The sequence below is a fragment of the Mus caroli genome, chromosome 10 (assembly GCF_900094665.2).
Source record: "Mus caroli chromosome 10, CAROLI_EIJ_v1.1, whole genome shotgun sequence".
Taxonomy (NCBI): Eukaryota; Metazoa; Chordata; class Mammalia; order Rodentia; family Muridae; genus Mus; species Mus caroli.
This window is the reverse complement of record NC_034579.1, coordinates 63,503,321-63,527,971: the sequence shown is the minus strand read 5'-3', so window position 1 is coordinate 63,527,971 and position 24,651 is coordinate 63,503,321. Positions and strand designations below refer to the sequence as shown.

The 24,651-nt window shown below is 46.0% G+C and overlaps 1 protein-coding gene across 1 annotated transcript in view; it reads left to right on the top strand.

The window, feature by feature from the left end:
• The first annotated feature begins 18,751 nt into the window (after nt 1-18,751).
• Nucleotides 18,752-24,651, top strand: part of Cdk1 (cyclin dependent kinase 1) — a 14,572-nt gene continuing 8,672 nt past the window's right edge. Inside the window, exons 1-2 of the mRNA XM_021174279.1 lie at nt 18,752-18,854; nt 21,541-21,603. Of these exons, the coding sequence (XP_021029938.1) occupies nt 21,567-21,603 (37 nt within the window). The 5' untranslated portion in view covers nt 18,752-18,854; nt 21,541-21,566. The remainder of the gene's footprint in view (nt 18,855-21,540; nt 21,604-24,651) is intronic.

Genomic DNA, 24,651 nt, shown 5'->3' with positions numbered 1-24,651 from the left:
ACAAACCACCACCAACAACAGTTTAATAACCACATAACCAAATAGTAGCGGAGTATCGGCTTTCAAGCACCAGAAACTGTTCGCTGCTGCCCCCTAGCGGTGGTTTTAGCGATCTCCACCACAGAGCCAGGGAAGACTGGAAAGACACCTGATCTGCAATCCCACCTCTTCAAGACAGAGTTTGCGAGTTGAAAGCCAGCTTGGGCAGCATACTAAAAAATGTGAAAATTTTTGTGGTGGTGGTGGCGGTGGGGAGATGCCTCAGCGGATAAAAACACGTACTGCTCTTCCAGAGGACCAGAGCTCTGTTCCCCGGAGCCCACATTAAGAGGTTCGTGCAGTTGATTGTATTTCGAATGCTAATGATGTCCCCTCAAAACTATCCTAGTGTCTGCACATAACTTCTGGGAACCTGCCTCCCGTTGGTTCTGATTGGTAAATAAAGATGCCAACAGCCAATAGCTGGGGAGGACGGACAGAGGCGGGATTTTAGGATTCCTGGGCTTGGATCCCGGGGGAGGAGGAGGAGGAGATCCGCCTTCCTGGTAGCAAATGGAGAAGAGAGAGGAGAGACGTCGCGTCTGAGAAGAGTGCAGGACAGAGAGGCATGGCCGCCGCGTGAAGGAGCGGGAAGAGCGTGGCCCAGAGGGCTACCCAACTGGGTCCTGAGCGTTCAAGATAGAACATAGTAAGCTTTAAATCGGGATTAACAGCATGGAGGTTAGGCAGTGACCCTGCAATTGTACTGTTAAAGGCATAGTAAAATATAAAGGCTGTGTGTGCCTTTCATCCGGGAACATAAACCATTGGGGTGGGTAGCGACCCACGCTGGGCTTTATTAATATTTAATTTAACAGGTTCACTGATATCTATAACTCCAGGTTCTGATTATCTGACACCCTCTTGTGGCCTCTGCAGGTACCTGCACATGTGTGGACATCACACACACACACACACACACACACACACACAAATGTTTAAATGACTACATAGATAAACTAAATAGACATGAAACCTTAGGGTCCAGACATGCACAGTCACTTGGGCAGGGCCAGCGGCGGCAGGATGAGAGACTACAGAGGAGAGCGAAGGTGTCAGCGGTTGTTCAGCCCATGGACTTAAAGCTGGCCTATGGTTTCTTTGGGTGGTTGTGACATTAGCACCACAAATTGAGAATGACCTAACTGAAGATGTTTATAAACACAGCAAGGACGAGAAGGTGTCCGGAAGCCAGGATTGCTTTCTCTGCTACCGTGTCGTAGAAGTACACACAGCCTTGTTGCACTACAACGCTGAAATAAGCATCTCTCTTGAGGAGAAGATTCTAGCAATGGTACGAAAGCTGAGCATACAGGTAGGCGAGAATGGATGGAGCGTGGTTTTCCATCTGTCTCATCGGAAACTAATCACCATGGTGCTCCAGGAGCCGGCCTAAATACTCTGCCACTAACAACGATTCGACTTCCTTCTGTAGCTTGCCGACCTAAAGAAAACTGTACGCTTCTATGAGTTTCCTTCCAGGGAAATGCTGCCGAGGGTGAAGTCGTTGCTCAGAAACAAAGTACAAGAAGACTACATATGTACATCCTGTTTAGACGAAGTTGGTGTTGATAATATTTCAAATAATGTTTTCTCTTAGTAGAGTGGTGTGTGTGTGTGTGTGTGTGTGTGTGTGTGTGTGTTTGACAGGCATAAGTGGAACACTGAATGCTGGTAGAGAGGGACAGCTCTGAACTCAGAAACTTCTAGGTCTTTTGGGGAAGGGGGTATTCAAGACAGGGTTTCTCTGTGTCTGTCTGGCTTTCCTGGCTGGCCTGAAACTCACCCTTCAGACCAGGCTGGCCTTGAATTTATAGAGATCCAATTGCCTTTGCCTTCTGAGTCCTGGGATTAAAGGTGTGCACCACCACGGCCTGTGCCCAAATATCCATTTTATCCCTGCCCAGCTGACTGACACTAAGCAGGTGATGTCGTCTCTCTAGATGTTGGCTCCCCTTCCATGCATCCAGGGCATTGCGACTTCGAGAAAGACAAGCCATTTAAAGGACTGACCACAACAGGTGGCTCCCTTATGAGCGCTCTAGTAGGCAACCATTCTCCCCTCGAGACATTTAAAGTGATTTATTTCCTCAATCTCCCCAGCCACACACACAGGTGTATATTTGTATATATTTTCAATTACTGGTAAAGTCAACTGCCTGTTGTCAATAGCTTACATATCAAACAAGACACGTGTGCAGGTCTTTGAAGGTGCAGAGTTGTAAAGAGCCGCACCAGGATTCTTTTCATGAGATAACTTCCAAAGCTCCGGTGGGGCTAACATCTGTCGTTCTGTGACAATGCTCTTGCGGGGTGTAAAGGTCACCCGCATAGATGGACATTTTTAGGGTTGAGGGTTTGCTATGTGTTTGTGGTGGCTACAATATTCACTGATATCTTGACTTGATTTTAGTGTCATCTAAGAGAAATACCTCCGTCCTCCTAGATCTAGGAGGGGGTTTTCAGGGAAGTTACACAGAGGAGGGAGGACCAGCCTCAGATGTGAGTGGGTGGCACCATCCCATGGGGCTCCTGGACTAGATAAAAACCCGGGAAGCAAGCTGAGTTCCAGAATTCCCCTGCCCTCCCTGATTGATTGCATTCACTGCCCTGTGAGCAGCTGCCAGGCACTCCCATGGCTTCAACTGCTGCCTCCAATCAAAACTCATCACTATAAAGTGGCCATTGCAATTAGGAAGGGACAGGCCATGATTAGCTTGTTGAAGCATGTTAGGTTCTGTGTGTGTGTGTGTGTGTGTGTGTATGTGTGTGAAATATGGATTATAAATAACATAGAGGGGAAAAATTCTATTCGTTCTCCTTAGAAGTTTCCATCCATTGTGGTAGAGAGCAGCTCACCTGGTGGGGGTGGGGGGCTGGGGGAAGAAGAGAGAAGGGGAGGGAGAGGGGGAGAGAAGAGAGGGATAAGGAGGGAAAGGGGAGGGGGAGGGAGTAGGGGAAGAAGGAACAAGGAAGGGGGAGGGAGAGAGGGAGGGGAGGGGAGAGGGACGGGAATGGCAGGGGGAGAGAGATTGTTATTACAATGTTGCTATTATCCTTTCCCAGCGGAGACATTAATAAGGTCTTCCCTTTCTCCTAAGCTCCCAAAAACACATCCAAGAACAAATCTAAGAAGATTGACCCCACTGGTCAAGGGAACCAATGAGTGTTTAGGGCTTCCTTACAGAGCATAGGTGAGGGCTTACTTAGAGGGGGGAGTGTGTTCCCTTGAAGGTTTTCCCATAATGGCATGGATGGAATCCCCCCTCCCCTCTCCCGGCTTCCCTGGTTTATATACTCCAGCCCCTCTCTGAGGCCACAGCCTTTAAGGAAGACTGTAACAAGAGACCTTAGGAAGCAGCTGGATACTTTGGTGAAGGTCCCTCTGCCCGGAGGGACAGCTGGGATGGGCTTTCCCAAGTGGGCACAGCTCAACTCCTGACGATAGCGGTAGTTTGACCTGGAGGGCTACCCTGTACAACACACTGAGAACCGCCCTCATGAGCGTTTTCAAGTCCTTGACTCTTGTTCGCATAGAATTATTTCCTTTCGGTAGATTTGCAGTAGAGGAAAAACTAGATTAAAATGAATAAAGCCAAATATGGACATCATATCTAAAGTGATGGATCTTTGAGTCAGGAGATGTGTGTGTGAACAGGCATGTGAAAATGTACAGACATATGATACAGTAATATAAACCTTAGGATATTACCTGCAAATGGAGCGTTTTAACAGATGCTATCCCAACTTTGAAACGTTGCACGACAGAGTTAGCCTTTACCAACTCTCCCCTTTGTCTTCCTTATAAGTCAGTAAGGGATAGATGAAGTCAGTCTACATTTTTTATTTTTTATTTTTATTTTTTTGGTTTTTCGAGACAGGGTTTCTCTGTATAGCTCTGGCTGTCCTGGAACTCACTTTGTAGACCAGGCTGGCCTCAAAACTCAGAAATCTGCCTGCCTCTGCCTCCCAAGTGCTGGGATTAAAGGCGTGCGTCACCACGCCCGGCATCAGTCTACATTTAATTTTAAAGAGATATTTGATTCAAGGCCACAGTGAAATGGCCAAAACAAGCAAACCAAACAAACCAAACCAAAACCTAGTGCTTTCTTCTTTTCTAGGCTTGTCAATCTACAGCTTCAAAATATCTGTCTATCTACCTATCTATGTATGTATGTACTGAGTTATCTAGAAATAAACCCGCTGAATATAGTTATCTTAACTATTAAATAACTGGACTAAGCTTACAACAATTGTAAGTCACACACATGAAAACAATTGCATGGTAAAACTCAATAAGGTTAAGAGAAATTCCCTGGTTTACAAGTTTGTCTCCACCGCCCTCTAGTGGTGATATAGATATAACATCCTTACACTGTTGCCTCAAGGTTAAACACACACACACACACACACACACACACACACACACACACGTATGTCTTCATACAAGAAACTCGCCAACTTCAGTTTTAGTGACTTGGTCCTCACCAGCCTCATTTAGTTGCTTAGTATGTGGGGTTTTTTTGGTTGGTTGGTTGGTTTTTATTTTGAGACAAGGTCTCTCTCTCTCTATCCCAGGCTAACATGGAACATACTTTGTAACCAGGGCTGACCTTAAATTTATGAGTATCCTCCAGCCTCAGCCTTCTAAGTACCAGGGTTGCAGGTGTGTGCCGCCACACCTGGCTGTGGGGATTGCCTTTTAAATAATGTGGCTGTTCCCTTCTCCCTCTATGTGAATGCTTTCTGAGATCTCTGCCAAGTTAACCTGGAAAGGGAAGACTGAACCCTCCCACTCCCCTCCTTCAATAAAAAGAAGCTTCGTGTGTACCAGTGTACTCTTGCCTAGAGGTGTGTGGGTAGCTAGTCTGTCCCAGGCTTCCCCAGGGGAACGGCTCCCTAAGTTCTTCTAAAGGGAATCCGACTCCTTTTCCTGTTCTTACCTCTATCCTTCCTAGAGCCTCTCAACCTTTCAGACAAATCCCAGGGCTGGATGTCCCTGGAGGCATCCTTGTATCCTCCTTTGGCCTTGAGCGCAGAATCTGGCTTTCTCCACATCCGCTCCTTCCTCCAGCTTTACATGCCAAAGTTATGGTCATATATTTCAGTTTTTTTTTTGTTTTGTTTTTGTTTTTGTTTTGAGACAGGGTTTCTCTGTATAGCCCTGGCTGTCCTGCCTCTGCCTCCCGAGTGCTGGGATTAAAGGCGTGCGCCACCATGCCCGGCTAAACAACTTCTTCTTCTTCTTCTTCTTCTTCTTCTTGTTTTTCGAGACAGGGTTTCTCTGTGTAGCCCTGGCTGTCCTGGAACTCACTTTGTAGACCAGGCTGGCCTCAAACTCAGAAATTCACCTGCCTCTGCCTCCCAAGTGCTGGGATTAAAGGCGAGTACCACCACACCCAGCTTATTTCAGTTTTTCTTTCAAATGTGTTATCTTTTTTTTTTTTTCTAGTCTCTTTTCCTTGCAAGTCCCGAACAAAACAGGTTCCTTTAGGACACCGAGTCTGCATGCATGCTGCTGCTCCCTTTGAAGGGATTTAAACAGCCCCAGACCCCCCCAACCCCAACTCTTTCAGCTGCCCCGAGACCGACATCACTTGGTTCTACAAAACCATAGCAGAAGACCATAGAAAGTTTTATCCATCACCTGCAAGGTTCTTTAATTCTCCTCCCCCTCAGCCTCAGAGTAACTTTTGCAACTTGTGTTCCAGTTATTATTATTATTTTGCTTCTTTCTAATTTCTTTGTGTGTGTTTTCTCTCCCACATAGATCCGGCTGGCTTCACATTTGTCATATAGCCGAGGAAGGCCTGGAGCTCTCTTCCCCCTGCCTCCACATCCCTAGGTGCTTTGATTATAGGCATTCATCCAAACACTCAGTGGTGCTGAGGATGGAGCCTAGAGCTTCCGGCATGCTGGGCAAGCACTCTACCAACTAATTACAGCAGCGGCCCTTTGTTAGATGTTTTGGAGATAGGCGATAATAATGAGGTTAAGTCAGAGAAACGTGAGAAGCGCACGCTCTGAGCAGATCGCAGACTCCAGTGAGATTTACCTGGACTATTTTATTTCGTGATCACCCAGGGCAACTGGGTGTTGCTATCAGTATCAGAAAAAGGACGTGGCTTTCTCGCGAACTACAGATGATGAAAAGGGAGGAACCAGGATTTAAAAGGATTAGGTCCCAGGCTGTTTCCCCATTCCACACCTTTAGCCTCCATATTGGTACAACCGTTTCCCCAGCTTTTGAGGAGGATGGCCAGCCCCGACACTGATTTTTGAGTCTGAGGCAGAGGCTGCCTGTAGAAAGAAAGCGAGCCTATTTCCTGGGTTTGTCCTGGTTTACTAGACCCCTCTGGCCCTGATGGATGTTTCTGCCTCTTCATCTTTGTGGCTAGAAGCTGAGGTCTGGGGTGCTGTTTTGCATGCTCTGCTCGCTGTGTACTTACTCATCCTTATGAGCAGTGCCCACCGAAGGCTTTGAAAAGTCCCGTAAGTGAGGCGAAAATGACCAATGACAACTTTCTCTTTGTCCCGCCTGGATGTGCAAGCTTTAAGCCTAAAAGCCCCAGCGGATAGGTGCAAGTGAACCCAGAGGCTCGATCCTGCAATGCCACGCCTCTTCTCGCTGTGTCCGCAGTGCTGTGGGCAACAGAAGACTCTCTCAGTATTTGAGGAGTGGAGCCGACACAAATTCATTTTCTGTCTTTTCAAGATTTTGCAGAGCACTGTGTGTATGCGCTTTGGGAGCGTTACACCTCTCTGGTGTAAACTGGAGTACACTCCACATGGCTGGTACAAATGGGATCCACAATGAGGCCCTCCAGCTGCAAGGGTCGGAAGTTCCTACCCCACCCCACTCCACCCAACTCAACCCAGAGAGAGTTTCTCTAGGTAACCTAGGCTGTCCTGGAATTCACTCTATGTAGACCAGGATGGCCTTGAACTCAGAGATCTGCCTGCCTCTGGCTCCCAAGTGCTAGGATTAAAGGCATGCTGTGCTACCATGCCTGCCCCTAGCTCCTTTTTTGTTTGTTTGTTTGTTTGTTTGTTTGTTTGTTTGTTTTTTGAGACAGGGTTTCTCTGTGTAACCCTGGCTGTCCTGGAACTTATTCTGTAGACCAGGCTGGCCTCGAACTCAGAAATTCGCTTGCCTCTGCCTCCCAAGTGCTGGGATTAAAGGCATGTGCCACCACACCCGGCTTCCTAGCTCCTTTTGAAGAAAGGAGAAATTGTGTTCCCTGTCATTAAAGCAGTAAGAGGATGTTATCTCATTCTTTGAGATTCGTCAATTAGAGCAACCCTTTCAAATGAAGCTGAATATTTAATAAACTGAAATCCCAAGCCTATATCATACCAGATGATAGTTTCTTCGCTAAGAACTTTATTTGTTGGCTGCCATTAGAAAAATGAACTTTTGGCTTAAGGGCACTGCATTCTCTTCCCGGGCCCTGAGTTCAATTTCAGCAACCATATAGCAGCTCACAACCATCGGTAATGGGATCTGGCATGCAGGAAGAAAGAGCACTCATATACAAAATACACTAATAAAAATTGAAAGAAAAGTGAGCTTTTCTATTAATCCCTTAGCTGAGGAAAGATCTGCTATTGCATTGGACTTTGCACTGAGATTACGTCATGAAGTGCAAAGCTGTAAAGAGCTTCCTCCCTCCCCTGTTTTCAGTTAGAAAAAGCATTATGATAACAAATTCAGAAGGACACTAAGAATGTATAAAACCATTTCTGAAATCTCTGATACTCAGTTATAACAACTACCCCGATGATTCCAATAGCCCGGACCATTTCTCCTCCTTCCAATATAAATGAAGTTTTCTGAGTTTAAAGAGTTAGTTGCATCATGATTCTCACAAGGATTCTTACTAAAATTCATTATGTATTGTTTGTGTAGTGTGTGTGTACGTGTGTGTATTGTGTGGTATGTTTGTGGAATGTATGTGGGTAATGTACGTGTGGGGTATGTTTGCGTGTGTGGGAGTGTTTAATATTTATGTGTAATGTGTGTGTTTGTGTGGTTTGTATGTGTGTGTAATTGTATGTGTGTAATATATGTTGATAATGTATGTGTACATGTGATATGTGAATGTGTGATGTATGTATGGTTTGTAAGTATGCATGTGTGTAATGTTGTGTGGGGTGTATATGCATGTAATATGTGTATGTGGTGTGTGTAATGTTTATGTTTAATGTGTATGTATGTATGTATGTGTAATGTGTGTTTATGGTGTGTATATGTGTATGTACTATGTGTGTATTTGGTGTGTATATGTGTGTGTAAATGCGTGCCACAGCATGCATGCAGAGGTCAGAGGGCAGCCTTGTGATGTTGGTTCTCCCCTTTCACCCTATATGTAATCTAGAGCTTTCACTCTAGGCTTGTACAGCCCACACCTTACACATGGCTCGGTCTCTACATCCCAAACGCATGTATCCTAAGGACAGGGACCTTTCTTTGTGTTTCCCACTATGCCTCTGAGCAGGATCCTTTTATGGTTAGACTATGTCCCCTCATTCGAACTGTATTAGTAAGGTTTTTGTTGCTGTGATAAAATACCGTAATCAAAAGCCACTTAGGAAGGAAACTTTATTTTGGTTTACAGTTTCAGGGGGATGGGGAAACGACCGCAATAGGGAAAGCTCAGTATGGCAGTAGGAACTAACAGACCACATCTTCAACCCTCAAATCCCATCCCAGTGAAACGCTTCCTCCAGTGAGGCTCCGCCTACTCTCATGAGGCCCCGCCCCCGAGGCTCCGCCTCCTCCAGGCTCCGTAACTTCCCAAACAATGTCAATTACAGGGGACCAACTGTTCAGACACATGAGACTTTGGAGGACATTCCTTATTTAAACCACCACACAAACTTATCCCCAAATGCTTAGATTAGTTCTATTTGCAGATTGGGCTTTTGGGATGTACTTCAGATTATGCGGTCCTGAGGGGCAATAGCGGCTCTTACCACACAAGGCTACTGTTACTGCCGTGATCTTGGATTTCCACGCGTTCAGAATGGCGAGAAACAAATTTACGATGCTCACAAGCTGCTCAGGCTGACTCTTAGGGTAGCCAGACAGAACTAAGAATTCATTCAGAGGTAGTGGTATGTGGTCTCTCTTCCCCCACCCTGGAACCTGCCTGCTCAAGGGTGGAGTTTCCTGCTCATTCATTCTGCCACGCCCACTGCTGGACCCTGTCGCTTTGCTGCTTGGAGGCACACACGTGTTCATCCTGCTACTGGACCCCGAGTTACTTGGCGGGAAATAGGGTTCCCTCCCCCTTCCTTTATAACTGAATGTTGAAATTAGTAAAGGGGGGCCTTAAACATAAAATCGTCTTGGCCTCGTTCTTTCTCCTGCCCCGTCTAGCTTCCTCTCTTTTCAGCTTGAACTGCCATCCTCAGTTGAACCATTCGAGTTTCGGACTGCGGGTCGGGCCGCAACAGTGGTATGTGTTTTATGTTCCAAGTTCTTATCAATGGACTTAGTAAAGAAGAGTTTGTTTTGGCTCTCGGCTCTGACGAGCACAGTCCATCATGATGGACAAGACACGGTAGCGGGAGCAGCCCTTTTCATAGTGACAGGAGCAGGTCACTTTCTGCTGCTCACATCTTGGTGGACCAGGAAGCAAGGAGAATGTAACAGGAAGGAAGCAGGGATGATATTCCCTGTAGCAACCCACTCCTGGTGACAGACACTTCCTCCGGCCACACTTCACCTATTAAAAACCACCAGCTAAAGCCAAGTGTTCAAGCATGAGCTGTTGGGACATTTCAGATCCAAGGCATAGCACCCATTGTCTTCGTACAGGCATGGTTTCCATGAGAATATTCCTTCTTTCTGAGCTGATGTTTCTTGGCATCTCGATATAAAGGTCTATGGTCAAAGGCAGTTTTTGAGCCAGAAGTGGGTACCAGAGAGAAGGCTCGTGTTGGAGCCTGCCCCTTAGCATAGCTGTAGCCATTTTGTCCCATGCTTGCCAGCTATTTCATATTGTTGCTGTGATATGCCTGCCAGTCACTGACACAGAAAAATAAATTGACTCAGAGCAGGGTCATGCTGACCACATACCCTGTTATGTTCTGTATATTCTGAAGTTTGTTAATCTTAAGAAATTCTACAACTATAGGCTTCATGTAGGATCCATCAAATTAAAGGTCAATATGAACTATTATGTCTCAAATGGCTTGAGTCAGAGCTGACCACTGGGCAGCACTTCCAGGATCCGTGTATGAGTTCATGGTGGGTTTTGTGGTTTTAACCTTTATAAGCTGTCCCTGAAAAATGTTCAGCGCACAGCTTTGAGCTATTGCCCTGATCGATCAGTCTTGGGGTATGTACTCAGTAACCATCTCTGTTTATCTGAGGTGGCCTTGTTGGAATAGGTGTGGGCTTGTTGGAGGAAGTGTGTTACTGTGTAGGCAGGCTTTGAGGTTTCCCAGAACTCAGCTCCACACGGTGCAGAACAGAGCTCTCCGGGCTGCTTTTGGATCAAGATGCAGAGCTCTTAGTTCCTTCTCTAGTACCATGTCTGCCTGGATGCTGCCATGATGACAATGGACTGAACCTCTGAACCTGTCAGCCAGCCCCAATTAAATGTTGCCCTTTCTAAGAGTTGCTTTGGTCATGGTATCTGCTCACAGCAATGAAACCCTAACTAAGACACACTCCCTGATTCAAATATATGAACCTCTGGAACCATTCTAATACAGGCCACCATAATACTGTTCAGAATCCCAGCCTACCACATGACACCAACCACACTGATACCAAGACTGAGGGGGTCAGTCTTCCCACCTCAATGAACCTATTCAAGAAAAATCTCAAAAAGGCATGTTTAAAAGCAAGTCTCGAAGGTGATTTCAGGCCTCATCAAGTTGACAGGTTTAACCCCCACACTTTCATTCCCAAGTCTGTCAGCAGAGAGAAGTATAGCAGAAACAGCTAGAGACAAAAGACACTTAGTTTTTTTTCTTAAATTAGAAATTCTAAATGTTTATATTGTTGTGTTTTTTAAAAAGATAAGGGGAAGGAATATGTTTAGCGGATGTATAGTCAGTTGTGGGGAAGAGGGTACCTTTGTGGGCCCTTGCTAAGGCATCCTTTCCCCACCCGCCGAGGGACCAGCCACATGGTATAGAATAGAGTTTATTCAGGGAATGGGAAGAGGAGTGGGGGGGGGGCAGAGAAAGGTGGGGGGTGCGGGGAAGGGGGGAGAGAGAGAGGAGAGGAGACCAGCGATGAGCATGTGGAGAGAGAAGGAAGGAGAATGGGGAGAGAGAGGGAGCAGGAGGAAAAGGACAGAGCTAGAGCAAGAGAGGGAGGGAGGGAGGGAGGGAGGGGTGAGCAGCCCCTTTTATAGTGAGCCAGGCACACCTGGCTGTTGCCAGGTAGCTATGGGGCGGAGCCTAGACAGAATGCTAGCATGTATGACATAAACAATAGTATGGGAAGTCAAAATAACTTTTTATGAAGTGACCAATCATAAAAATAGATCAATTATTAAGAACAACTAATTTATTTTTTTATCTCTACCCAGAAAACATTACAAGATGGTGTCATCACATGAAGTAACAAACATGAAAGAGATTGTCAGATGAGTAAGATTTTAAAAGATAATAAAAAATCAAATTTTTTTTTTTTTTTGGTTTTTCAGGACAGGGTTTCTCTGTGTAGCCCTGGCTGTCCTAGCACTCATTTTGTAGACCAGGCTGGCCTCGAACTCAAAATCAATTTTTTTAAAAAAAGATTTGCCAGGCAGTGGTGGCCCATGCCTTTTATCCCAGCACTTCGGAGGCAGAGACAGGCGGATTTCTGAGTTCAAGGCCAGCCTGGTCTACAGAGTGAGTTCCAGGACAGCTAGGGCTACTTAGAGAAATCCTGTCTGGGGGGCATGGGGGGGGGCGGGAAGATTTAAAGTGTAGTCAAGGACTGGGTGTGGTGGTACAGGACTTTAATCTCAGCATTCAGGAGGGAGAGACTGGCAGATCTCTAAGAGTTCAAGGCCAACCTGATCTAAGTAATGGGGATTGGTCTGGTGCAGCTATGTATTCAAATGGTAAATTCTGTATTCCAAGGCCTGAGATGGTGGTAGTGGGGTGGGGGAGGAGGAGGGAGAGGGTGAGGGAGGGAGAGGGAGGGAGAGGGAAAGAGCAGAGAAGAGTTTAAATCATAAATTATCTATCAAAATGTTAAGAGTGACGACTCTTTCTTTCTGAGGGATGAAGCCAGACCAGAAGCACGGAGGTCACCCATGACAAACCACCATGATTTTCATTTCACAGTTTTGAAGTCTTTGAAATCTTCAGGAAAGGCTAAAACCTACTGTTGCAATAATAAGAAAAAAAAAATCTCAGCCTCAGGACAGACATGAAAGTCCAGTGGCCTCATTTGTAATGGCAATATAGTTCTTAGTTCTGAACTTCCCCAGAACTTTTCAGGGTTTTTCTACCCAGGTGTAGTGTCTGAGGCAGGAGGATTGCTGGGAAGTCCCAGGACAGAGAAGTGAAACTGTAGATTCTGATTCCAGACTTCCTTCCTTTCCTAATACCTAGGGCCTCACTGCTATAGAGACATCCTGGGTTGCCTTCCCAGCTGACCTTCCCGACTGTCCCTTTACTGATGACGTCTCTGCTGCTTCGAGAGTTCAGCTTACAACTTTTCCTCCAATGTCTGCTCAAACCTCTGTCTGTCTGTCTCTCTGTCTGTCTCTCTGTCTGTCTCTCTCTGGGAGAATTTACTCAGTGTTTTGGAGATGCTAGTGCCATGAGATGACCCCTTACTGCTCTTTCTGCTTGTTCTTACCCAACACCGGAAGTTACATCTTAAACGCTGACGGAGAATTCCAAGTGACCATGGCCTCCACCAACAGGCAACCAAGTGTTCAAATCTATGGGCCTTTGGGAGTCATTTTCATTCACAGCAACACACACTTAAATGGCTAATCCTGGCTGCAGAACCTTGTGGGCTTCTCTATGACGAATGTAAAAGGAATAAAGTGAATCACTTGCCAATCTTAGATAATGTCAACTGAACCAAGCTTTTTCTTCAAGCCTATCACAGAGAAAGCCATATGCGTTCGTTGAACTCGATATCCTAGGGGCTTGAGAGATAGCTCATTCGGAAAGCACACACAGTGTAAAGATCTGAGTGAGTTCAGATTACCTGCACAAGAGTCCAGACACACACCTCCACAGGCCTGTAAGCTCATGCACAGGCATAAGAGTCAAGGCACACACCTCCACAGGCCTGTAAGCTCAGCACAAGGGTGCAGACGGGAGATCCCTGAGCGCAGGGCCTGGCCAGTCTAGCAAAATCAATGAACTGGGTTCATAAGAGACTTATGTTGCCGGGTTGTGATGGCACACACCTTTAATCCCAGCACTTGGGAGTCAGAGGCGGGTGGATTTCTGAGTTCGAGGCCTGCCTGGTCTATAGTGAGTTCCAGGACAGCCAAGGCTACACAGAGAAACCCTGTAATCTCAGCAACCAGACTGGCAGATTCCTGAGCTCAATGTCTGGCCAGTCTAGCACAATCTGCGATTCATTGGGAGACTCCAAATCCAAAGTTAGAGGAGAACAGTGGGGAAATGATACCTAATATTGACCTCTAGCCTCTACATACCCAGACCTACCAGCACAACACCCACAGACACGCACGCATGCACACAGATCCACATGATCTCATACATCTGTCACATGACACACACAGATCCATATGATCTTATACATGTGTCACACCACACACATACACACAGATCCACATGATCCCATACATGTGTCATACTATACACCCACACACCACACACACACACACACACACACTCACTCAGTATACTAGACTAACAGAACAGAGCCTGCATCACCCTAGCACTTTTCAGGATCCATCAGTTTTCATTTAACAAGGGCCTTAGTGTGAAGAGACACCATGACCACGACAACTCTTATAAAGAAAAACATTTAATTAGGGCTGGCTTTAGTCCATTATTGTCATGACAAGAAGCATGGCAGCATGCAGGCAGACATGATACTGGAGAAGATGCTGAGAACTGTACATCTAGATTTGCAGGCAGCAGGAGACTGTGAGCCACTCTGGAAATAGCTTGAGCATATGAGACCTCAAAGTCCACCCCCACAGTGACTCATTTCCTCCAACAAGGCCACACTTCCTCCTACAAGGCCACACCTCCTAATAGTGCCACTCCCTATCAGCCTTTTGTGGGACCATTTTCATTCAAGCCACCACAGTGAGTAAATTTTGAATTATAAAAATTTTTAGGGAGGTGGGTGGAGCTCTGTGAGTTTGAGGCCAGCCTAGTCTACTGAGTGAGTTCCAGGACAGCTAGGTCTCCAGCAAGAAACCCTGTCTCAAAAGACAAACAAAAATGGAAGGGATGGGGGTAGAGTTGAGAAATCCAACCCTTCCTGGCATGAGCATGCCCAAGGCCAAAGAGCAAAACGAAAAGGAAACACTACAGCAAGGCACCGTGTCCTGACTTCACAATGAATCCCAAATATTGTCACCGAAGAGCAAGCCATTGTCAAGGCAGGACATCCATATAGGGGCTGACGATGGTGGCAACCCCATGTATAACAGGTGTGATTAAATCTTGTTTTCTTCTTACAGAGCTGGGAATCAATGAGGGCCTTATGCATCCTGGGCAAGTGCCCTGGCAGAGTGATAGCTTTGTTTCTTGTGCTAGATAGTGTGATGCCAACTTGGCACAAGCTAAAGTCATCTGAGAGGAGGGAGTGTCTTAGTCAGGGTTTCTATTCCTGCAAAAACATCATGACCAAGAAGCAAGTTGGGGAGGAAAGGGTTTATTCAGCTTACACTTCACATTGCTGTTCATCACCAAAGGAACACAGGACAGGAACTACCATAGGGCAGGAACTTGGAGGCAGGAGCTGATGCAGAGGCCATGGAGGGATGTTACTTACTGGCTTGCTTCCCCTGGCTTGCTCAGCTTGCTTTCTTATAGAATCCAGGATCAGCAGCCCGGGGAATGGCACCACCCACCATGGGCCTTCCCATTCTTGATCACTAAGTGAGAAATGCCTTACAGCTGGATCTCATGGAGGCATTTCCTCAAGGGAGGCTCCTTTCTCTGTGATATCTCCAGCTTGCGTCAAGTTGACACACAAAACCAGGTAGTATAGGGAACCTCAAGTAAGATAATACCTTTATAATATCCGACTATAGGGCATTTTCTTAATTAGTTAAGGATGTAGGAGGGCTTGGACCATTGTGGGTGGTGCTCTCCCGGGACAGGTGGTCCTCTAAGAAAGCAGGCTAAGCAAAGCCATGGAGGGCAAGCCAATAAGCAGCACCCCTCCATGGCCTCTGTAACAGCTCCAGGCTCCTGCCCTGTTTGAGATCCTATCCCGACTTCTTTCCATGATGGACTATGATGTAGAAATGTAAGCCAAATAAACCCTTTCATCTCCAACTTGCTTTTGGTCATATGTGCTTCATCATAGCAATAGAATGCCTAAGACACTTATTAATTTTTGAAATAAAAAGTTTTATTTTATGAGGACTTGTCTTCCCAGCGCCCCACAGACTTTCATTTGTTTCTTTTAACTTTAGATGTGTCAGTGCTTTGCCTGTAAGTACATCAGGGTGTCATGTCGTTCCTGGCTTCCTAGAGGGTTCTCCAGGAACTGGAGTGACTAATGGTTTGAAGTTTCTATATTGGTGCTGGGAATCAAACCTGGCTCCCCTGAAAGAGCAATAAATGCTCTTAACTATTGAATCATTTCTCCAGCTCCCAGTATTATGTTTTTAAATGAACATGATATTACTCAGCTACAAACCCTGTGACCTACAACAGTGACCTGTCTATAAGACTCATTGGCACAATACTGATAAATGTTATGGAAGTAACTACATTGTGATAGGACGGAAGGCCCACTTCATGAGATAAATCTCATATCTGACACTGTGAAAGTGACCAAGGACCTAAGACTAGGTAAGTTATGGACCTAGGGGGAAACCAAATACTATTATCCTGCTAAAGGAACATAGCAATAAAATGACTGCTAATAGCATACTTCAATACACATAGATAAGTGCCTAGCTCAACCCACATCAGAAAAGCTTCTTGCACAGAATGGGGAGATGGAGTTAACACAGAGACTCACAATTGGACAATGTGGCCATAGTGAGAGACTTTGGAGCACTCAGTCCTAAGTGAGATGTATTCATCAACCCCCGTAGCCTCAAGGCTCATAGATCTATACTGAAGAGAAGGCAAAAAGATTGTAAGAGTCAGAGGAGATGGATGACTCTAAGGAAACCATGTCTTTGAGACACACTTGGACTCACAGAGACTGTGGAAGCACACGTAAGGCCTGCATAGGGTCAAGCCAAATGGAGACCCATCACGGAGTGCGGGAAGCAGACATGGGCTCCCATGCGATAAGCTAGTTTATTTTTCATTCTGATGCAGATCTTCTAGCCTGTATTAGTCTTGTCTAAGAGGATGTGATCTGCCTTCCTCCTCCTATGAAGTCCAGGCAAAGACAGCTACCGAAGGGTTTATTTTAATTATGCGTGTATGCCTCTCTCTCTCTCTCTCTCTCTCTCTCTCTCTCTCTCTGTGTGTGTGTGTGTGTGTGTGTGTGTGTGTGTGTGTGTGCATTCGAGTACCTATGTCAACCTATGGAGATGAGAAGACAGAGTGGACTCCCTCAGAGCTGGGGTTACAGGCATTTACAAGGATGCTGGGTTTGTTTTGTGGGTGAAGGGATCCGAACTCCCATCTTCATGATTGTGCACAAATGCTCTTAATGGCTGAACCATCTCTCTGGTCCCACACCACACTGCTTCATTTTCTTGAGGAGTTGAGAATCTTTTCAAAGTGGAGCACAGCCTCTTTGAAGGATGTGGTCTGAGGGTGGTGGCAAGATAGAGCTTTTGGTATTGACTTAGAGCCGATAAAACAGATGACGATTTGTTTGTTCATAGATTTGTGAAGGTTTGATTTCTAAGGAATATTTAACATTTTTAAAAAAGATTTATCTATTTGGTATACAGTATTCTACATACATGCATGCGTGCACACAAGAAGAGGGCACCAGATCTCATTATAGATGGTTATAAGCCATCATGTGGTTGCTGGGAATTGAACTGGGGACCTCTAGGAAGAGCAGACAGTGCTCTTAACCTCTGAGCCATCTCTTCAGCCCAATATTTAACATTCTTATGTGGAGATACGTCAAAACATTTAATGTGTTATCATTGTATACATAATAGATACATAAGTGTATAATCACAGAGACAGGCTGGCATTTTTTTCTTTTCAGTTTTGAGGGTGTCTTTCAGTGTTTCATTGGTTCCTATCCCCTTGTCTTCTTAAGGTACTTTAAATGTGGTCCTTCTGCTGGCTGCTAACCACTCATTGAAAAAACCGTAACCTGCAGGAACACGGGAGAGCTGGAAAATACATCAAGTGAGTTGACACAGACATAGAGAGACAGAGACTTCATGTTCGTTCTCATAGGCAGATCCTAGCATGCAATGTTCATATGTTAGTGTGTATATAAGGTTCCAACTAGAAAGGAAAGGCTGCCGGGGGGGGGGGGGGAATTAGAGTCATGGAAATGGTGATAGGACACAGAGGGCTATGGGCTTGGGGGTGTACAGTTATGAGTTGCAGGGACTAGGGTTACTGGGAGAAGGGATGAGAAGAATTAACACAGACCAATATTGTCTGAAAATTCCATATTATATATATATATATATATATACTATATAAAAACATATACATACACACATGTGTACACACACATACATATACACATGTACATAGAGACAACATATGCACATGTATACACACATACACACATGCCTGCTGCTGCTGTGTGCTGGGATTAAAGGTGTGTGCCACAATTCTCAGATATATATATATATATATATATATATATATATATACACATATACATATATAAACTAATATATATTATATATTAATATTATATATTGTTTATATTATGCCCAGCCTAATATAGATTTTTGAAAGGCATAATCATAAAGTAATTTTAAATGTTAGCAATAGCCAGGTGGTGGTGGCAGCACATGCCTTTAACCCCAGTACTCTGGAGGCAGAGGCAGGAGGATCTCTGTGAGTTCAAGGCCAGCCTGGTCTATAGAGCAAGTTCCAGGACAGTCAAAATTACACCGAGAAACCTTGTCTCAAAACAAAATAAAATAAAAGAAAGAAACTCTTTTTTTTTTTTTTTTTGGTTTTTGGCTGTCATGGAACTCACTCTGTAGACCAGGCTGGCCTTGAACTCAGAAATTTGCCTGCCTCTGCCTCCCTAATGCTGAGATTAAAGGCGTATGCCACCACACCCGGCTAATAAGAAACTCTTGATGTAGTGGTACTGTCACTTTTGTGGGTGGCTATCTAAATTCAATGCATTTGAATTGTGTTAGTCCTGGAGGGAAATTATACACAGAAAGGTAGCTGGAGAAAAAAGAAAATAGATTAGACTGTCCAGAAACAACAGGACGATACTGGAAGGAAAACAGAGCTCGAGTCAGTTGGCGCCCGCCCTCCTGCAATTCCTCTGGCCGCGGTTTCCGCTCCCTTTCGCGCTCTGCGCTCCCAGGCAGCCCCTCCCAAGCGTAGCTCAGCTCTGATTGGCTCCTTTGAACGTCTACGTGCAATCGGATTGGCGGATCCCGGGAGCTTTACCGCGGCGAGTTTGAAACTGCTGGCACTCGGCCTCTAAGCTCCTGGAGTTGCTGCGTCCGCGCAGTCCGGAACTGCGGTGTGGCCCCAGCCGGGACAGAGAGGTATGGCGTGAGTCGGACTGGGTGCAGGCTGGGCCTGCGGGGGCTCCACGGGATCTGGGGGTTCCCCCGGGGAAGGGCAGGACATCCATGTGAGCCTGGGGATCCCTTGTGGACGGGTAGGGCCTCCACGTGAGATCATGGTTTCCTGTGGACGGGTAGGGCCTCACCTAAGTCCGGAATCCCTTATGGTCCGGCATGGCCTCCCTGAGCCCGGGGTCTGGGGTACCCTATGGATGAGCACGTCCTCATCTGAGGCCAGGGTCCCCTATGCAGGAGCATGGCCTACCTGAGCCTGGGGACCCTATGGAGGAGCAGGGCTCACCGGAACCTGGGATCCCCAATGGGGGGCAGGGCTCACCCGAGCCAGGGGTCCCCTATGGAAGGGCAAGGCTCACTTGAGCCCCGGGTCCTGCGGACGTGCAGACCCTTACGCGAGCTCTAGGTTCCTGCAGACGGGATGGGCCTCGCTGGAGTGGGCCCGGGTGTGGGCGGGGTGCCAAGTTATGTCCCAGGCCCTGCTGGCTGCCTGTGCGGAGCTGGGCTACACCAGGCCAGCTGCCTTCGGAGGCCTTAAGTCGGTACTGCCGGAGAAACAGACCCGTGGTCGTTTAAAAAGCTTATTCCTACCAAGGTGCAGAGCCAAGAAAGTGTAGGATCGTTTATTTTTAGTTGCCTGTGCTAAGGCCACAGACGGTACCCAGGCAAAGAAGGAGAGAGGGAGAACCGCGGATGCCTTCGCATCCTTGATCGTCTTATAAATACCGATGAAGGTTCTGATGTGCAGACCACCATCGCCCGCCCCCTACTTGGATACACTGGGCAGCTTTTAACAGCAGTCCCGGGAGACTGGAAAATGTTGGAAGGAAATAAGCCTAGCTTTCAAGACATGTTGTTAACTCTTTGCTGTCTGTGCAGAGGTGGTTGAAACGTTTAATGCTCTATAGTTATATTAAGTCTCTGTATTGAAGAAAGGGGATGGGGGGGTGCGTTGAAATTTCCTAAACATAATCTCCATAGTTGAGAGTTAATCTTATGTGTCTGAGAATCCCCAGGGTCCAGTGGGATGCCTGGCAGGACCCTTGGACGGGTTTATACATTTTCCTTCTGAATTTTTATCTGTTGAGCCGCTGCCTCCTTGTGCAGTGCCAAGAGCTGGGATTCCTGGCTGTGCCCCCACACCGCCATGGAGCTGATTTTACTGTGGAAAGAGATCTGTAAGGAACAGCTCACGAGAGGTCAGCCATTCCTTGATGCTCATTTATAAGGATCTTGTCACCCGTGGCAGAGTGCTTTCAAGGAGAAAGCACAGCCTTTTTCCTACCATTCTTTTTGAGCCAAGAAATTGTTTCTCCCTTGTTCGTGATATTTTTCAAAGCATGATTAGCAAACACACTGTCTTAGGGTTATTGTTGGGATGAAACACCATGACCAAAGCAAAGGAACTTGGGAAGGAAAGGGTCTAGTTGTCTTGTACTTCCACGTCACAGTTCTGCCTCAGAGGAAGTCTGGGCAGGAACCTGGAGGCAGGAGGCCATGGAGGGGGCTGCTTCCTGCCTTCTTCCACATAGCTTGCTCAGCCTGCTTTAAGAACACAGGACCCTATATGCCCACGGATGACCCCACCCACAATGGGCTGAGCCCGCCCCCATCAATCTCCAAGAAACTGCCCTAAGGACTTGCCTACAGCCCCATCCTATGGGAGCATTTTCTTAACTGAGGTTCCCTCCTCTCAAGATGACTTAAGCTTGTGACAATGTGACCTGGCCTAAATTTAGCGAGCCAGTACAGCACAACACCTTCCATTCTTTCTTCTAAGGTGCTTATGGGTATTTCTTTCTCTTTGAGTACCTTGAGTGGGATTGTCTGTGGCTGCTTTTGGGAAGCATTCAATTGAATGCTTTTTGTTTTTGTTTTTTGTTTTGTTTTTTGAGACAGGGTTTCTCTGTGTAGCCCTGGCTGTCCTGGAACTCACTTTGTAGACCAGGCTGGCCTCGAACTCAGAAATCCGCCTGCCTCTGCCTCCCAAGTGCTGGGATTAATGGCATGTGCCATCACTGCCTAGAGAATTGAATGTTTATAAGGTAAACAAATGCTTTTATTAAAAACAACAACAACTGTTATTTCTAGTGGTTGGACTTTACAGTTGTACTTTGTTTCCTTTTGAAATAGTGTTGCAGCAAACGAGGCCGCAGGTTGGCCTTGAACTTGTGTTCTTCCCTGTGCTAGGATTACATCGTGCACAACTTCCTTCTCGCAGACTCTTATTATTTTAAGAAAAACTAAAATAGTACAACATTTTAGTAAGGGAGTAATGTGCTGAAATTCAGCCCTGGGGATCAGGGCCTTTTGCTTTTTTTGGTAAAATTTGAGACATAGTGTCACTAAGTTGGTTTAGCTAGCTGTGTATCAGTCTCCGGCAGTGGCTGGCTTGACAGGCCTGCTTGATTTGTGCATGTGAAGGGGCTAAGCCCCTGGCAGTATAGAATATGCAAACACAATGTCTGAGAAGGCTCAGAATGGCTCACTTGCAAGAACAGCTAAACCCCAACAAGACCATCTTGATGGGATGACTGACGTTTGCCGGCTACGCGGGAGGCCCTGGAAAACACTCTTCTGTGATGTCTTCCGGATGATGCTTAGACTGTTTAGTAGCACGGAATCACAGCACTGTTTCCCCTCATTTTAGGTTCCGTCGTAACCTGTCGAGTAACTATGGAAGACTATATCAAAATAGAGAAAATTGGAGAAGGTAAGTGGTTTTAGCAGAATGTTTTTGAAAAGAAGATAACAATGCTACCATGGAACACAGAAACCTTTACTGAGTGCAGTCGTAGATGCATCTGTACGCGTGTGCATGAGTGTGCTGTTAAGAGTTGGTGTTTGTGGCCTCCTAGACAGGATCTGGGATCACTCTGAGCACACCTGTAGGGGGTTGTCTTTGACTCTGTTAATTGACGTGGGCAGGACCCTCCCCCAGTGTGGGTGCCTTCCTTGCCTGAGATCCTGGACTGTGAATGGAGAAGGGCGTCAAGCCACAGTGAACCTCACTCTCCTACTGCCTGTGCTCCTGCTGCTGCTGCTGCTCCCTGCACTCGGGAGGCAGAGGCAGGTGGATTTCTGAGTTCAACGCCAGCCTGGTCTACAAAGTTCCAGGATAGCCAGGGCTATACAGAGAAACCCTGTCTTGAAAAACAAAAAACAAAAAACAAAAAGAAAGCATGCTGCTTTACGTATAACCTGAAGCACAAGGTGCTTCTCCATCAAGAGGATTTTAATTATCCTGATTCTTTGCTAAGGACCCTAGGGCCTTGTGCTCTAGGCTATTGAGCTGTGTTCCCCAGGCTGATCTTCTTGAACTGAATATCCCAGATGCTTGTGTTTGGGCGCTGGGCGCAGGTGTGCTGGGGGAGTCGACTAGGGAGATAATGTATGCTAACTTCACAGTACATTTTAGTCAGAAAGACTAAGTACTGGGTTCTGAGTTTTTTATGGAAGCTGAGTGGTGGTCTGTGTGGTCTCCGTGGACAAGAATGACTAGTGACTGTCACATGGTGTTCAATCCCTTATGTAGTATTTTAAACAGTGCTTAGGCCTATGTGACGTAAGGAGGGATGAAAAGAACCCTCTCGATTGTTGTTTTCTTCTCCCCACAACAGAATCTCCATATTTCTAAGTAGGAGTCAAGACTTCATTCTTAGCTCTCCAGGAGCAAGCAGAGGAACTTGTGTCTGTGTGGCTTCTGTTGAGGACTGTTTTCATCAATGTTCAGAGACCCCGCTTACACAGGCCATGAAAACCAAGGCAAGGGACTTAGCAAACCAGGAATGGCCCTGGCAGTGTCTGCTGTGCCTCTGGGGCTTTCTCTTTTTAATGTGACAACATCTCTTCAACTGTCTCCTTCCTTGGAAACCCCTTCCCCTCGCCAGCGACATCCACTGCCACTCACCGGTCCAGTTGGGTGATTCCCTCTTTTTGATGACCTTAGACAGGACTTTCTGAAGCCATCCCCTTCTGGGCTCACTCTTTAACTTGTTCTAGAGCAGTAGTTCTCAGCCTTCCTAACACCACAGCCCTTTAATACAGTTTCTCCTGTCGTGGTGACTCCCCAGCCATTAAATTAGTTTTGTTGCTTCTTCATAACTAATTTTGCTACTCTTATGAGTCATAATGTAAATATCTGATATGCAGAATATCTGATAATGTATGCTTCTCCAAAGAGCTATCGACCCACAGGTTGAGAACCAATGTTGTAGCTGAAGGATTTATTCATTTTCTTCCAGGCAGCCTCGGTATTCTTAGTTTGCTCGGGGCCTCGGGCACTGACCTTTGACCTGCTTTTCTGAATTCTCTGGCCTAGAGGCTTGTCTGCTACCTTGTGCCTGGCAGTTCTGGATTCTCTGTGGGGGATCCTGAATGGCTTGTTGAAATAATTTGAAAATTACATACTGCTGTCTACGTTTTCTTCTGCCAATTCCAAGTGCTCAGTCAAACCTGTGAATATGTGTTTTTCCCATGTTAGGGTTTTCTTACTTAGTCACCTGTGTATTGTTGGTCACCATGCCCAGCAAGACAGAGAAGACTGTCTCGTCTTCAGATTACACCGCTGCCTGGCTCCATGTGGTTGGTGGGGCCTGCTTTGGCATTTACTAAGCACTCTAGAAACATTTGTTTTCGATGAGGTTTAATGGCTTTTACCAGGCAGTGCTATCAAGACTTTACCCAGGATAACTGGGATCTTACTCTTGCTTTCACTTGTATGACATTTGCTAAAATTCAGAGTGTGTGTGTGTATGTATGTATGTATATGCATATGCGAGCGCTCATTCACACAGGTGTGCATAGCCCATGGAGGCCAGAGTGTTACCTCCTCTGGCATTGCATTTACAGGAGGCTGAGCCCTGGTGTGGGTCCTGGTCCTCTGCAAGGGCAGTTCGGTCTAAACCCCGAGCCTCCCCAGCCTTACTTGATACTTTTCCCTCCTCAATTATTACTTAAAATACTTCTGGATCTAAAGCAAATATTTAATTTCAGAACATCTACTGTTTAGCTTATGAATAGTGCCCTGTTGCAGTTAACTGAGAAGAGCCAGGAGTTGAGATACTCAGAACGAGCAGTTCTGTGTTGTCTCCGAATCAACAGTTACTGGGTGTTGACTGCCATTCCTGAGTTCGTTCTGCACATTTGTCAAGAAATGCAGCAGGACACTGGGAGGGAACAAGATGCCAGAAGGAATCCTGGATTGACCATTGCTTACCTTACTAAATAACTATGACTGCTCGGATAGTGCCAGCTTGCTCGTGGCTTCAGACAAGCATGATATCCACCATTCAGGAACATGTGAGCTCACAGATTTCCTGTGGCTTCGCAGACAGAATGTTGTCGATTCTTTTTATCTGGAATAACTTGATTATTTAATCACCTAGGATTTTATTGGAAGTAATATTAAAATAACTGTAGTGTTTAGGAAAACAAACAGTCCTGGAATTTAAAGAATGCTGGAATAAAGCTTATGTGGGCAGCAAGGTGCTTAATTTTCTAAGCAGTTGATCGCTGGGATGGAGTTTTAGAGCCAGTAAATGCTGTGGAGTAGCTTTTACGTTTGGAGGAAGCTGTTCTAACCCTTTGTTTGGTGCTTTTAGACAAGTTCTAACCTTGCCTCAGCTTTTCCCCAGTGATAGGATTACAGGCATGTAAACGTGGGTACCTTTGACTTTCAAGACAGGGTCTTACTAAGTTCTCCAGGCTTGTCTCCAACTTGTAATTCTCCTGCCTCAGTTTTTTTTTTTTTTTTTTTTTT